Source organism: Lacerta agilis, chromosome 13 (genome assembly GCF_009819535.1).
Source record: "Lacerta agilis isolate rLacAgi1 chromosome 13, rLacAgi1.pri, whole genome shotgun sequence".
In the NCBI taxonomy this organism is placed as follows: domain Eukaryota; kingdom Metazoa; phylum Chordata; class Lepidosauria; order Squamata; family Lacertidae; genus Lacerta; species Lacerta agilis.
This window is the reverse complement of record NC_046324.1, coordinates 33,498,237-33,513,608: the sequence shown is the minus strand read 5'-3', so window position 1 is coordinate 33,513,608 and position 15,372 is coordinate 33,498,237. Positions and strand designations below refer to the sequence as shown.

The 15,372-nt window shown below is 44.9% G+C and overlaps 1 protein-coding gene across 2 annotated transcripts in view; it reads right to left on the bottom strand.

Moving 5' to 3' along the window:
- PPL (periplakin) overlaps window positions 1–15,372 on the bottom strand; it is a 48,688-nt gene that overhangs the window by 26,211 nt on the left and 7,105 nt on the right. For both annotated transcript variants that reach the window (XM_033166933.1, XM_033166934.1), the window contains exon 2: window positions 108–207. In XM_033166933.1, coding sequence (XP_033022824.1) covers window positions 108–207 — 100 coding nt within the window. The remainder of the gene's footprint in view (window positions 1–107; window positions 208–15,372) is intronic.

The window sequence follows — 15,372 nt, the reverse complement described above, 5'->3', positions numbered from 1 at the left end:
GCAATTTTATTGCTGCACCATTATTGATATGATTTTTTAAAACAATATTTAATTTTTAAAACAAATTAAAAGTGGTATATAAGAATGCTGAAATAAAATAAACTCACGTTTTGCATCTTAGAGTCTGCTTCCACAATGTTCTTTTCCACCTGGTCAGCATTTTTCTGCAACTTCTCAATCAGCTCAGACAACTCCTTGCTGGATATGCTGTGAAGAGAGAAAGAGAGATTTCAAGAAGGATGAAACAGCAGATCACAGCCAGCCAGGAGCTCACTCAGGGATATAAGATACAAGGAGCAAGAGTTCCCCTATGCATATGCAAAGTGCTTTTAATTCACCACCAAGTAACTGCAGCCAGTTGGCCACAATTTTTGGAATAAGAGGAGGAGGGGATTCCAGGAAGCATTCAGCCCCTAACACCTTACAAAATAAACACTACAAAAACAGCAGTTGACTACACTAGTCAGTAAAATCAAAAGAACAGTAGACTACTTCAGTGTAGTGTTTGAAGGATTTTTTTTCTGGGGAAGATAAATGTTTATAAAGCACTTTGCTTTCATAGCTAGTTTAATTTTTAATTTGCAAAATGCTTTTACAACCTTTATCTTCACCCAAGCGAGCACCCTGTGGGGTTGGTTGCAGACAGCACCATTTTAATGCTGGGGGGTGGGGGGGGTGGGATCAAGGCTAGCAGATAGTGACTTGCTCAAAGCTACAGATCAAAGCCATGTCAGTGAAACACTTGCCAATTTCTTTTTACCAGTCCTGCTTCTGTGCTTTTAAACAGCAACTGGACAGGCATAAATCAAGTGCATGAAACGTATCCCTAGTAGGAAATTAAGTGTTGGGGAATGTTTAATTCATTCATGCCATGCTGCTGTAAGAGCCACAGGAGCTGCCCATGGACAAAAGCTGGCAACTGGCCATTGATGAGGCTTTGAACAAGAGAGGAAGCATTCAGCAATTCAGATGGGTGTCTGCAGTCTAGCAGGTTGCGGTTGATGCTCCACCCATGAAGGCCTCTGGGCACCCAGGAGAGATTAGTGTCTTCCACCCAATGCCACTCAGCCTTGATCATTCCCCATCAAGTTTCCTACAGGGAAGCCTAGGCATGCAATCTTTGCTTGAGGGCAGTGGAGTCGGAACATCCCCCTTTCGCTGGAAGTGACACTGGCTCTGGTTTGGCAGAGTTGGGGGGAAATAGCAAACTGTTGAGGCAAATCCAAGATGGTGTCAAGCCACAGAGCTAACTGCTGTTGCCTTCAGGAAGCAGCCTTTACAGTATAGGGGTGCCAACTAGAATAAAATATTTGGGTGCATGCAAACCATTTGAATGGCAATGCCTATCAACTTTGGAGAGGGCCTGAACCATTCAAATATTTTATTGGAGGGCCGAAGGGACCTCGGTCTCTAGGGGTTGGCACCTATGCAGTTAGACCACTGGCCCATCTAGCTCTGTACTGCCTACACTGACTGCCAGAGGCTCTCACAGGCTATATACGTCCTTATTTATGAGTGTACACCTCCTTCCGGCAACTCCTGCTGCCAAGCTGGTGCCAAACGTATCGCTCTGTTTTCCTTTGGACCACATCAGCGAGGCTGAGAGGAGGGTCTTGTTATATGGGCAGTGCAGGACTTCCATACACACTGCCCAGGCTTGAGCTCCGGAGAAGTCACTTTGGTGCTGCAAACAACATGGGAGGCAGCAGTTACAAGTTACAAGTCTCTGCAGCCACAGCAGGCGCTGTGATTGTCCAGTGGTTTATCATTATTTATTATTGTTAATTCTTATTTATCGTGATGATTATATGTAGACCTGATCTGGCCAAACTTCAGGCTTGCAGAAAATGCCTTTTTGGTTTTTTTTACTGGAACCTTGAAGTCCACCAAGCAGAGGAAAGCTCAAAACAGTGGTTCGCGTGAAGGCAGAACCAGGTCCAAAATGGGGCAGAGCTAATGACCTTTTGAACCCCATGAACCATTCTCCGAGATGGTCAGTAAATCAGCATGGGAGTTACTACAGACCAGAGATCCTAACAAGGTTAGACAGAGGCTAAGCCTGCCTGCTGTCCTATCATCCCCAATTTGCCTCCTCAGGAAGCAGAAGCTCTCCCTTCTCTCACTTGTCTCAAATCTCAGTCCATTGAGGCTTCCCCCATAGAACTCAGTGGGATTCTTCTGAAAACTAAGTCACCCTTGTTTGCAGAGTCTTCTGGATTAGAGTACTGTTTCTTATCGTTCTGAAACCTGAGGCGCATTCCTTCCTGCCTGCCTACCCAGCCACCCCCAAATCCAAATTAGAAGCAGTCTCCCTGCTTACCTCGCAAAGGGTTAAAATATGCAAAAGCAGGAATAGCCCTCTGCATGACTCCCTGATAAGAGCATACAGGGGCATAACAGGCAACCACCTCTCCAGACAGTGAATGAGTGATTTGGACTCATGGAAATCTTGGGTTATTTCATTTATTTCTCATAACATAATAGCCGTTCCCTCGTGGCAGATAGTTTGGGAATTACTGTGCTGGAGTGATGAAAGCCTGGCACTTGACAGAACCCTTTGGTGAAACCTCCCTCCTGCTTATACAGCACTGCTCCTACTAAGCAATTGCCTCTTGACTTGCCAAGCTTGTTCTCTCTCATAGCCAAGCATCCTCTCGGACGGAGGGTGACTCACGGCTGCTCTGACTGACAGTTTTGGACAGGAAACAAGAGAGCAGCACAGCATCCAGACAGGAACAACCAGAGATCCTGAACAAGGGGCAAGGTCTAATGAGAGGCTTGTGCACTGGAAGAACTATGCCAGCAGCATTCCTAGGCTTGTAAAAACTGAAGCAGACAACCACAACCAACCCCGCCCCCCCCTTTCCTAAATGATGCCTTAAGAAACAGAATGCAGCTTTTGCTTACAAATGATGTCCGACTCTGGTGTTGCTCATCTCGCTCTATAGGCTGAGGGAGCCGGCGTTTGTCCGCAGACAGCTTCCGGGTCATGTGGCCAGCATGACAAAGCCGCTTTTGGAGAACCAGAGCAGCGCACAGAAACGCCGTTTTACCTTCCCGCTGCAGCGGTCCCTATTTATCTACTTGCACTTTGACGTGCTTTTGAACTGCTAGGTGGGCAGGAGCTCAGACCGAGCAACAGGAGCTCACCCCGTGGCAGGGATTCGAACCACCGACCTTCTGATCAGCAAGCTCTAGACTCTGTGGTTTAACCCACAGCGCCACCTGGGTCCCTTTACAAATGATAGGAATGGTTAAATTGGTCAATTTCGATTTCTCTCATTTTCTCCCAACCTTCTTCCGTTCAGTTCCCCACGTTTCCACTTCAGTTTGCAAAATTAGGGTGAAAAAGACCCCATGAAAATCCATCAGCGTTAATTGTCCTCTAATTGTCAAGGCATGGTCAAAATCAGCACCACCACCATTTCCCAAATATTCTCCCCCTGTGAAAGTGGGGACTGGGGGGTGCCTGTTTTGGTCTCCCCACCTCCCTGTTTGAGGGCTCTTTCCCCTGCCACCCAATTGTGCATGGATGGTGATGTTTCAGCTATACAGTTGTACCTTGGACCCCAAACACGTTGGCTCCTGAACGAATTGTCCCCCAAACGACTGAAACCTGAAAGTGAGTGTTCTGATTTTCGAATGCTTTTCGGAAGCCAAACATCCAGCGCGGCTTCCAATTGGCTGCAGGACACTTCTGCAGCCAATCAGAAGCCACACCTTGGTTTTTGCACGGTTCCAGGAGTCGAACAACCGTATAAGATTTTGCACTCAGAAGATGGGTTTGCTATTAGTAATTGGCTACTGCAGAAAATTATCATGTGGTAGGATCAACTGATTTTGCGCTCACAACAGAGCCATCACAACACACGAGCTGAACCTAAGAACTGGGGAGATTCCAGTTCAATTCTCACCTTGGCCACAAACTCACAAGGTAGCTCTAAGCGAGCCATTGTCTCTCAGACCCACACCTGAGAAATGTGGCTAATAATAAAGTCACCAAGATTATGAATGTTTGAATTGCTTTGAAACCCACCCACCCCCCAATATATAGATAGATAGGATAAGGGCCTTTCCAGATTAGTTTGTTTGGCTTTTTTCATTTTTGCAGGTGTATTCTGCAATATGTTATTGATGTAATAATAGTGCATTAGCAGTGAATTTATTTTGAACTGTCCATTCATCATTCTGCTTCATTCATTGTTCTGTGATGCTTCCCCAGTGTTACTGGAAGGAAACCCTCGCACTATAGTGCAAGAAAATAAACAAGAACATTTTTGGTGCAAGAAGCTACAGGATTTCAGCAGGGAGTTTCTGGGACAGGCACTGACTGAAAACAAAGCAGTATGTCTGCCCTAAAACTTTTGCAGGGGTAAGCAGTATTTGAAAGCAGGAGCACATATAACTACCCCAATAACATAATGAGCGCAAATCATCATGAATACATAGTAAAAAGCCCTTCTGGAGGTGCCCTGAGTGTTATCATTAGCATCACAAACTCCCCCAGTACTATAAGGTGTTACAAACTCAGGAAAAAATACTCCTACATTGGGTCACAAGAAGTCAATTCACACAAACTTACAAGTGGGGGCAAATGCACTTTTTCTGGTTGGTTTTGGCCTACCGCAGGCTTCACATTCATTCCGGTTGTATTAAACTCGATCAACAAAGGCCCGCCATTCCTGCTAGGCTTCATATACCAGCAGCAAATGAACAGTATTGTGGAAGGGACAATAACCATTCAGTTTGCCTTTCAGACCCTGCCAGACAGGCAAAATGATACCACTGGACTCTGGTCAGCAGAAGGCTGGAGAAACAAAACGCTCCACAGCAGCTCCGCTGAGAAGCTGCACGTGCCAAACTGATTTACACAAGTGGGACTTGCAGCTAAATGTTGCAGTGTGACATGCTCCTGTCCAGGGCTCCAGCCAGCCGTGCATGTTTTTTCAGAGTACTCCATTCTGTTCCCCCTCCGGTTTCCCATCACATCCCAATCCATCGCACCAAAGCAAGTCTGGCACTGATTCTCTCATGTGATTTATTCCATGCATGAATGCTGTTGTGCTGCGGGGGAAAAAGTGCCTTAAAATCAACTCTGCACCACAACCAATGTAGCTTTTATTTTATTTTATTGTTATTGTTATTCTTACATTTGCTTTGGAGATACTTCTTTCTTTCCCTTTTTAAGCTGGCATGCTCTTCCTGTTTCTCTCAGTTTCTCATTTTCCCAGTCTTAAATCCAGTTCTCTACATTTCTGTAGCAATTTGCAAAAACAATTGTACGATTCTATGAAAATCCACCACCATTTTAGGACAAATTTATCCTAATAAAAAACATTTTAGCAAGCAGCTTTCCCCCAATATATGCATTTTGGATACGTTCTTGCTTGGAGGACTGCATTACAAAATTCAGAGGTACGTGAATTTCAAAATAGCATTGTGTTTTGCATAATGGTTCAAGAAGTGCAAATTAGTTAGTTTCTAATTTAAATGGAAGCAAAGCTGAATTTCCACCATTACCACACCATACTCTGCAAGAACTCAGGAGATTGCAGTTTTTGTTGCGGGTGTGAGAGCCTTAGACTCTTCACATAATTATTGTTCCTGCAATTACTTGGCTATGATGAAAGTAAAACTGGTTTGAAAATAGTAGTTCAGAGTTGCAGTGGGGAAACACCCAGGACCTCATCCACTATGGAATGAGATTTTAGATGTGAAATATGAGTTGTTGTTTAAAAAATAATAATTATTACCCCATTTCAAATAGGACATTATTGTTCCTGGTTATTCCTATTCCTGAACCTAACTTGTTATCACACCCATTAGAAATATGCAGCCAGTATGACTGGAATGGTCTTCAAAACAGAGACCTGCATTCATGCTAACAACCAGAAAACGACTACCACAATCTTATTGTTCACCCCAGTTCTAAACTCATTTGCTTGACATTTAAGCCTATGGTACTAGTGGATTTTATCTCTAAGGAGCTTGAAGAACTCCGCTACATTTGGGGATTTTTAATTAAGGGGGGAAGTGAGTAAGAGGAGACATGATAGAGGTGTATTGCGTGGAAGATCCAGGATAAAATGAAGTAATTCACACAACGTATTGTTAAATCAGATTTAGTGATAGCCACCCCCTTGGACACCCCAATGACTGTGTTCTTCTTCCACTATTGCAAGCAGTATGCCTCTGAATTACCATTTGCTGAGAATCTCAAGCAGGGACTGTGCTCTTCTGCTCAAATCCTGCTCACGGACTTCCCATAGGGACACCTGCTTGGCCACTGGAGTGTCTGGAGGTGGTTGGAGGATGGATGGTGGCTAACAGATTGAGGTTGAATCCTGACAAGATAGAAGTATTGTTTTGGGGGGACAGGAGGGGGGCAGGTGTAGAGGACTCCCTGGTCCTGAATGGGATAACTGTGCCCCTGAAGGACCAGGTGCGCAGCCTGGGAGTCATTTTGGACTCACAGCTGTCCATGGAGGCACAGGTTAATTCTGTATCCATCTGGTACGCAGGCTGAGACCCTGCCTGCCCACGGACTGTTTCGCCAGAGTGGTGCGTGCTCTAGTTATCTCTCGCTTGGACTACTGCAATGCGCTCTGTGTGGGGTTACCTTTGAAGGTGACCCGGAAACTACAACTAATCCAGAATGTGGCAGCTAGAGGTCCTGTATACCTGAAGGAGCATCTCCACCCCCATTGTTCTGCCCAGACACTGAGGTCCAGTGCCAAGGGCCTTCTGGCGGTTCTCTCACTATGAGAAGCCAAGTTACAGGGAACCAGGCAGAGGGCCTTCTCGGTAGTGGCAGCCCTGTTTAGGGAGGCTTTTAATCTTTAATAGATTATTGCATTTTAATGTTCTGTTGGAAGCCGCCCAGAGTGGCTGGGGAAACCCAGCCAGATGGGCGGGGTATAAATAATAAATAATAAATTATTTATTATTATGATTATGACTAGGCGAGTCTTTGGCAGGGCTTTCCTTACGTGATTTCAGGGTTTCAACACAAGTTGGCAAAGACTACAGAGGAAGCTTTATCAACCTGCCTAAGAAGTCAGGCGAGTGCTTGATTTCAAGACTGCTAAAAAATACAATGAAGGAAGTTGGTGGGTCTGTGGTCGCAGGGGCAGGGACCAGGTATAAAACTCCTAAGACAGTCATCCTCGGGTTCAGAGCTGCTGCTCAGTTCAAACATTATGCCAAACATTGGTTAAGGAAGATTAAACTATAGTGTGATGTCTGAACTAAGAAACTATGGCACACAATACTGGAAAACCATAATTGGGAACCATGATTTCAAGAGGGTGGGAAGGTGATAGACTCCAGCTCTCATCAGACCCAGCCAGCATAGGATACTGGGAGTTGTAATCTAGCAACATCAGGGAGGAGGTACAGGTGAAAGGTGACCAACTGTTATGGCTGGATCTCAGGGAAATCCATCATAGGACTAGACTAGGAGGACCTTTGGTCTGATCCCGCAGGGTTTTGCATTCCCTATGATCGGCACATGAGGCCTTATTAGTGGGGGCTGCCTGATTGGTGCCGATCTGTGACAGGGCCTTTTCAATGGTGGCTCCCTGGTTGTGGAACACCCTCCTTAGTGTGGTGTGCCTGTCTCTACCTTTATTAACTTTTAAGATGCATTTGAAAACATTACAGTTGACCCAGGCATTTGGTGGCTGAAGAATACTGTTTCTGGCAACCTCAAGATCACTGGATGGAAGTATGTTTTTAACTGCAATTGCTTTTAGAATGTTTTTAACTGTAAAACAGTCCTAGTCTGGCACTATAACCACTAGACCATCTTGAGCTTTTGGGAGGAAAGGCAGGATATATATGTAAAGGGTGCTCCCTCCCTCCCTCTCTCTCTCTGCACCTGGTCAGAGGCACTGGTGAACACAAGCCCACATTAAACTCTGAGTAAGGACATCAACATGAACTACTAATGGAAGGCAGATGTAGTGTGGAGCCATTCAAGAGAACAGATGGTACTAGTATCCATTTGGCTGAGATTGGTTTTCTTTTTCATTAAACACTGTGGCTTAGCCATTCTTGGAGGGGGTCAAAGGACCTGCTTGTTTACTGGAAGGAAACCCTGGGCCTCCCTCTGTTGTGCCAGGGCATGGGTGGAGCAGCAGCAGGTTTTTTTGCCAAAGAATCCTGGAGGCTCTTCGAGACAAATTACTCACCCTTCTGCACTAGAAACTGCTTACCAGCGCTATTATTATTATTATTCATTATTTATTAAATTGATATATCACCCTATACCCGGAGGTCTCATGTACAAGCACTTTGCAAAAGACTTTGCCATCTTTGCTCTTATGTTTTGTGTATACCTCACTGAAGTTTAGTGATGATTTGACAACCCTAAGAAGTATTTATTTTACAAACATGGAACATTAAGGCTGTGGGTTAGTGATGCATATATAAAAAATGAGAGCATGTGATGTTAAAAGCACACATTCTCATTGCAGTAGACACCCCTTTTTTCTTTAACTGGCGACACACACACACACACACACACACGTATATACTCTCTTTTCTTGCACCCTTAAAAATTGTGACTGCAGGACCACATGGGTTTTCCCTCCTCACAATCGCTGCCGCTTGTTGCACGTAAACAGACCATTTGCATTTCCCACCATGGCTGGCCAGGTTCCCCTCAGGTGCACCCGGGGGCAAACAAATCTGTCAACGTTGGTTTCTCTCTGTTTTTTGTTCTTTCAATCTTCAGCTCGGTTCAGATGAATTTTCATGGGGAATTTTGCAAAATGCAAACATGCTGTGGAAATGTGGCGATCTGAACTTAAGATCGGAGAAAAACAAGAAACCAAGAGAAACCCGAAATGACAGATTTGCTCAATTATACTTGCAACTCTGCAGACCATTTCAGCTGCAGTTCTCAGCTGACACAAAGTAGGATAGCTGAGCAAAAGAAACAGTTGGACAATTTCTGCCCGTTGTGGATTCCACTCATCAAGAAAGCTCCGCAGAATCCCTTCAATTGTTTGCTCTGTGTGAGATCTTGGCCTTCTGAACTTAGCATTACCATTTATCTTCTCCCCACTCCCTCCCTCCCTCCTCTCTCTCTCACATACAATGTGCAGAACAATGGATGAAATTCAGGGGAATCCCCACTTATGTGGGGTTTCTGTTCCCAGCTGCTGCACTGGAACCCACCCCACCCCATTCCACCCCATCCCACCCCCTTTTGGTGCCGAAAACATTGTGCATATCAGAGGGAGTGTGCATTCTGATCATGCACAGGTGGGGAGATACCTGTACAATAACATTGATCATACTTCCATTCTATTTTCAAGCTTCATATCCAAGAATTTTTGTCTTATTCTGTTCACACCAGTTTGCCTGCAATCTTGTGTGAGTAAGCCCCACTGAATTCAATGGGGCTTACTTCTGACTCTGAGTAGACACACGTAGGATTTTGCAATGTCAGCCAACCTACCTAGTCCAGGTAGATAAGCATTCACAAAGACTGTCTGGTTAATAATTGACTGCTTCCCGATATCTCCATCCCATTTAAGAACAAAAATATGACAACGGAAAGGCTTTGTGGGGGAAAGCCCAGCTTATCAGCATCTTCAGATGTCAGCGAGCACGTGTCAAGATTAGCTCCAAAGAAACAGGAGAAAATGGATTTCCCATTGAGTGCTTGATTCACTAACAATGAACAGCTGTAGAGACAGTTCCCAGAATTTTCTACCATGAGAGTTTTAAAGAAACCCCCATTTCAGTACTGCAGCTCTTAGTGACACCCTGCCTGCTCCTTGATGAAAGAAGAAAGTGGGTGAGAAAAATGCAAAAGTCCTTGCAGGAATGTCTTAGCACCTAGGACCAGGTAGGAATGGCACCAGAAGAACAAAGTGGAACTGAGGGGGTGTCAACTCAAGGCACATTCCAAACATAGCAAACCTTCAGGCTGCAGGCATTTGCCTGCCAAAACACACACACGACCAAAACAGGAAACCTGAACACCTGAACATCAAATTGCTAAGTGCAAAGCAAAAGGATTCTTAGCAACTGGAAAGCCAAAATCAAACCAGCTTCCGTTTCTCATTTTTCCAATATTAAGTTCAGTTCTCCCCATTTCCACATTGATGCAGACTGCTTGAAGTTGTCTGAACAAGGCAGAAGCTTACTACAGGTGGCTTGGGTAGGGGGATGTGTGGAACCCAGAGAGAGATTGCCAACCTTGGTTCCCCTGCCCACTAGCCCATTCCCTTCAGGGCCAGATCAACAGACATGGGTCTCTCTTCTCTGATCTCATTATTCACCTCCATTCCTCACCCACACAGAGAAACAGATATATTGAGGCAGAAAACCCCAATGGCCCCCACACTTCTCAGTTACTCATTTATGCGCATTGATATTTCATGCAGCTCATAGTTAATCTATGGTACTCACTGCCACAGGAGGAAATAATGGGCACCAACTTGGATGGATCTAAAGGAGAACTGGACAAGTTAATGGAGGAGAGGGCTATCAGTGGCTACTAATCATGATGACTAACTATGGTCTACCACCAGGTTCAAAAGCAGAAACACTTCTGAATACCAGTTGCTGGAAACCACAGGAGAGGAGAGGGCTTTTGTGCTGAAATCCCGTTTGCAGGTTTCCCACAGGAATCTGGTTGGCCACTGTGAGAACAGTGGACCAGATGAGCCACTGGCCTGATCCAGCTGGCTCATTTTATGTTCTTTGAGTCTACTCTTCACCATGCAGTCCCAGGATGGGTTACATCCAGCTAGGGATGTCAGAGAATTCCAACAAAAATGAGAAAGGAAGCAGAAATTGCTACGGTTCTTTTGTTCACTGTGGTCAGGAACAGAAACTAGTCAAGCAAAAGCAATCGGTATCTGTTCACATTGCAGTTGCTTGTTTAAGTCCGCAAATGACAAGTAATTAATGACTTTTTTTTTTACATTGGTTTGACATTTCCATTACACTGAAAGAATGTAAGTTACATAACTTACATTAAATAGCAGGCAGTGAGACAAATAACATACTATTTGGCAGAAACCGAAGTGCAGCGGAACAGAACCAGCACTGATTCTGGTGAAAACTAGTCAGAATGGCAATCGCTGCCTTCTCACATGCCTACACCTAGCTCAGTACAAGTAGTTTAACTCATTATATGCATTACTAGACAATAATTTCATTGTACACAGGTTGTACATTGACAATAAAGGTATTATTATTATTATTATTATTATTATTATTATTATTATTATTAATCTGAATCAACAATAGCCAAAACCTGCAATAATACTGCAAGGGGAAGGTATTCTGAAATAATAACTTGTTCATCCCAACTTTTCAATGCATTTCCCCTTCACTTTCCTAACTGCAAAAAGTCTTTTTTTTAAAGTGGGTTTGCTGTTCTAGGACAATGGAATGTTTTAACCTACTGTAATTATGCAAACCAAAAGTTATGGGAGATGCTTGAATTTCTTCATGCAAAACAATGCAAGTCTGAATTTGATGCCTTCTCTTCCTTTCAAGGCTTTTCTGAGAGAGGGGATGCAGAGGCAGGGTCTTGGCCTGTACACCTTTAAGATCAGACACCGATCCCCAGCTACAGGTGTTCAGTTCTCCCCAGACTTTCACTGAAATTCCTTCCTGTCATCCACCACCAACCACATCACCATCCCGCTTGTTTTGAATTTGTCACTCAAAACTGCAATGGGAATAACAACTCACATTTCACCTGTGCGCTGAGTATTAATTACTAGGTTTGTATTCAAAGCACTAAATGAACTGATGAACGTTTCACCCTCTACCTCGAGCAAGGAAATACAATAAAGAGTCAATCAAGAGAGTCAGTGTGGTGCAGTGCTGTGGTCTCAGAGTGCTGCACTGAGACCTGGGAGACCGGAGTTCAAATCCCCACCTGGCCATGAAGGTCACTGCCTCTCAGCCTGGCCTCCCTTACAAGGTTGTTGTGGAGATTAAATGAGGTGGATGGGAGAACCATGTACACTGCCTTAAGATCCTTGGAGAAAAGGTGGGGTAGAAATGCATAGCTGTCAACTTTTCCCCTTTTTTTAAGGGAAATTCCCTTATTCCGAATAGGATTCCTCGCAAGAAAAGGGAAAAGTTGACAGCTATGTACAAATGCAATAAATAAATTATAAACAATAAGATTGGCTGTTCCACAATGCCATGTGAACAGGACTCTGTGGCCAACAGGGAATTTGTGCGATCAGCTAAATAGCCACTTTCATTGTACGGCATAATTTTCTCTAGAAGCTGAGTCTTCATTAAAAGAAATGAAGCGTCTTGCCTCTTGTGGTTGAGAAGATCATCTTCAAGGTGACCAAATCTCAGAAAGGAGAAGCCAGGCTAACAGATTTACTGTGGCTTGTGCCACAAGAAATCTGTCAGTGACACAAGATTCATTGTGTATGCTATATAAGAAGAGAAGCCAATATCTGCCATAATCAGCTGAAAAGTTTGGAATAATTTTTATGCTGCATTTGAGCTCCAATGAGCTTAAAGCAACATTATAACCTACCTCACAAGGCTCTTGTGAGGATAGATGAGAGAAAGTGACTTGCTCAAGGCTGGCCAGTGAGCCACGAAGCTAAGTAGAAATATGAACTTGGGTTTCCTTGCCACATCCAAGGCCTGGATGCCACCACAACAGCTGCAAGCAACTAAGCATTGCTGTCATGAACTCGCTGAAGCCTAAATTTGACATGTGGGCCTTCTAAACAAAATGGGTTTCCCAGATGTTGTTGGACTTCTGTTCCCACCATCCCTGCTCATTGGCTAAGCTGGCTGAGAATGATGGGAGCTGTAGTCCAACAACATCTGGGGACGCAAGATCAAAGATCAATGTCATAGGAGAAGCATGCATAGTTACACATCCACCTTTTGTATGCATGTAGAGTTAACCCTTCACAAATCTGGAGTGGAGACCCTAAGACAGTTGGGTGGTGACTTAGATTTCTCCTCCAAGCAACTCCTGCAGCCAAGCTGGTGCCAAACGGATTGCTCTGCTTTCCTTTGGCACCACATCAGTGCAGCGAAGAAGGGGGTCTTGTTGTCTGGGCAGCCCAGAACCTCCATACACTAGGGCTGGGTGATATATCGTCAAAGATTCACAGGCTGCCGCTGCTTTTGCCCCCCCCCCCGCCCCCCATTGTTGATTCTGCTGCCACCAGGCTGCTGACAGTCCCAGATTATTTGCACTCACTCTGATTCATCACCATACTTTGGATTGTCCTGAATACCACCATTTGGTAGCCAAGCCCAAAACCCAAAGTCTCATTTGAATGCATTTTGGCTTGCCTGCTTCTGAAAGTGCCCATGAGGTGGTTGATAATATCACCATTTATCAGTTTTAGACCCTTAAGTAGTAGCAGTTGCCAGGACATTGTCCTGTTCGCCTCTGCGTAGTTCCTTCCTTATTTCAGTTATCGTGATATATTGATATATTGCAATGTCCAGCTGCTGATATATCACAGTATCGAAAACCAGTTATCGCCCAGCCCTACACACTGCCCAGGTTTGTGCCCCAAGGAGGTCACTTTGGTGCTGTTAACTCAGCAGTTTTGACTTCACAGCCCCCCAGAGGCACACTCCATTGTCACTTGACACAGATGGATGCCAACAGCGACAACTAGTCAAATTAGTGTAAGTCAATTGAACCTTGCAGGAAGACCCTAAATAGAGCCTTCCTGCCTCCTCTCCACTATTTCCTAGAAACAGCAACATAGGAAGCTGCTGTATACCAAGTCACACCATTGATCCATCTAACACAGCATTGTTTACACAAACTGGCAGCAGCTCTCCAGGATCTCAGACAAGGTTTCTCCCAGCCCCTCCTGGAGATGCCTGGGTTTGAACCTAGGACCTTCTTCTTTCAAAGCAGATGTTCTACCACTGACTTACAACCCTTGCTTTATGTCTTCAGACATTTCTAAGCCCTGACTGGCTCAAAGCAGAGCACTCTGATTGGCTGAAGGGCTGTGTATAAAATGTCTTACTGCGTTAGGTCTGGCACCTTTCTGTGGACTTGCTACTGGCAAAGAACCAGAATTATGTCCTTCAGCCAAGGCAAGAAATGGGTGCCTCATCAGTCTCCATGACCTTGCCTAGTCAGTGCCCTTTCTCAATTGCTAGTCTGGCCTACACCCTTGTGAGTTATCAAAAACTGGTTGGTTTTCCCGATAGCAGCATGCGTGCTTATCGTTTAAGTTGGGATCAAAGAAGAAGGCAATAGCAAAATGTATTGGTACTTCACAGTATGGTCCCATGTGTCCTTTGAAGCAGGAGTGGGGAACCTCAGGCCCAATTGGGGCTGATTGTGGCCCCCCAGACCTCTCTGTCTGGCCATTAGAACTCTTCCCAATCCACACCCTCTCTCTCAAGCCACATATTCTCACCAGTCCTGCTTCTCAAGCACATTTCCTAGGATGGATGTGTCCTTGAACTGCGGCAACACCTCTTGCTTGCTTGGATAGAGGATGAAGAGCTGTGTCCTGTATATGTGTGTCTGTCTAGAAACCTCTGGCTTTGGCTGCCTGAAATGTAGCCTCCTCTACAGGGGTAAATGTCACATCTCATTGCTCTGCCCACTTTTGGCCTCTGGCTACACCTATAGTCCAAATGGGACACCACACAATCCTGAGGGCAAACTGCTTTCCTCCATTTGCATCATGCAAATATTATTTAGCTGTTTGAAGCTAAATTTTTACTCTGCTCATTTTACTCTGATATATACTCTGCTCTTCAGCAGAAAGTGGCTCCCAGGGCAGCTTACAAAGAGATCAATATGAAGATGGCTCCGGCCCTCAGGCTTACAAAAGGATACAAAAGGCAAAGGGACTGAGGAGGGAGGAGGAATAAAGCAAACACCTGAGACTGGTTCTTAGTTACAAAGGACGAACAGGAATTTAAAGCTGTGCAAGGAGAAGGATGAGCCCATAGTGACTGGTCTCTCAGCAGAGCTGGTGGAGTGACTCTGCTTCCCTTCTCTGTTTCTACTGCAGACTGATGGAATGGCTGCTACTGGGTGACAGATGAGGAGCTGGCCTTTCTGGAAAGCTGAATGTAGTCTCCTGTTGGGTTGAGTGGGGTAGCATTGCCAGTGGCCACTCCTAGGGCCTAAAGTGTCATGCAAAGCCAGTAGAGTGTGGCCATTTTCAACCCTTTGGAGCAGTCAAGTCCTGGGAGAAGCTGCCATTAATGGAGGCATGATGCAGAGAACATTTTCTTGGTGTTTCATGCCCCGAAGCTCAACCGCCAGTGACAGTCCAGGAATTCAGAGCCTGGCATGCTGCTCAGCAGTCCTGGGCAGGTTTCCCTTCATTTTTTCACGATGAGAAGCCGCGGTTGAAATAATCG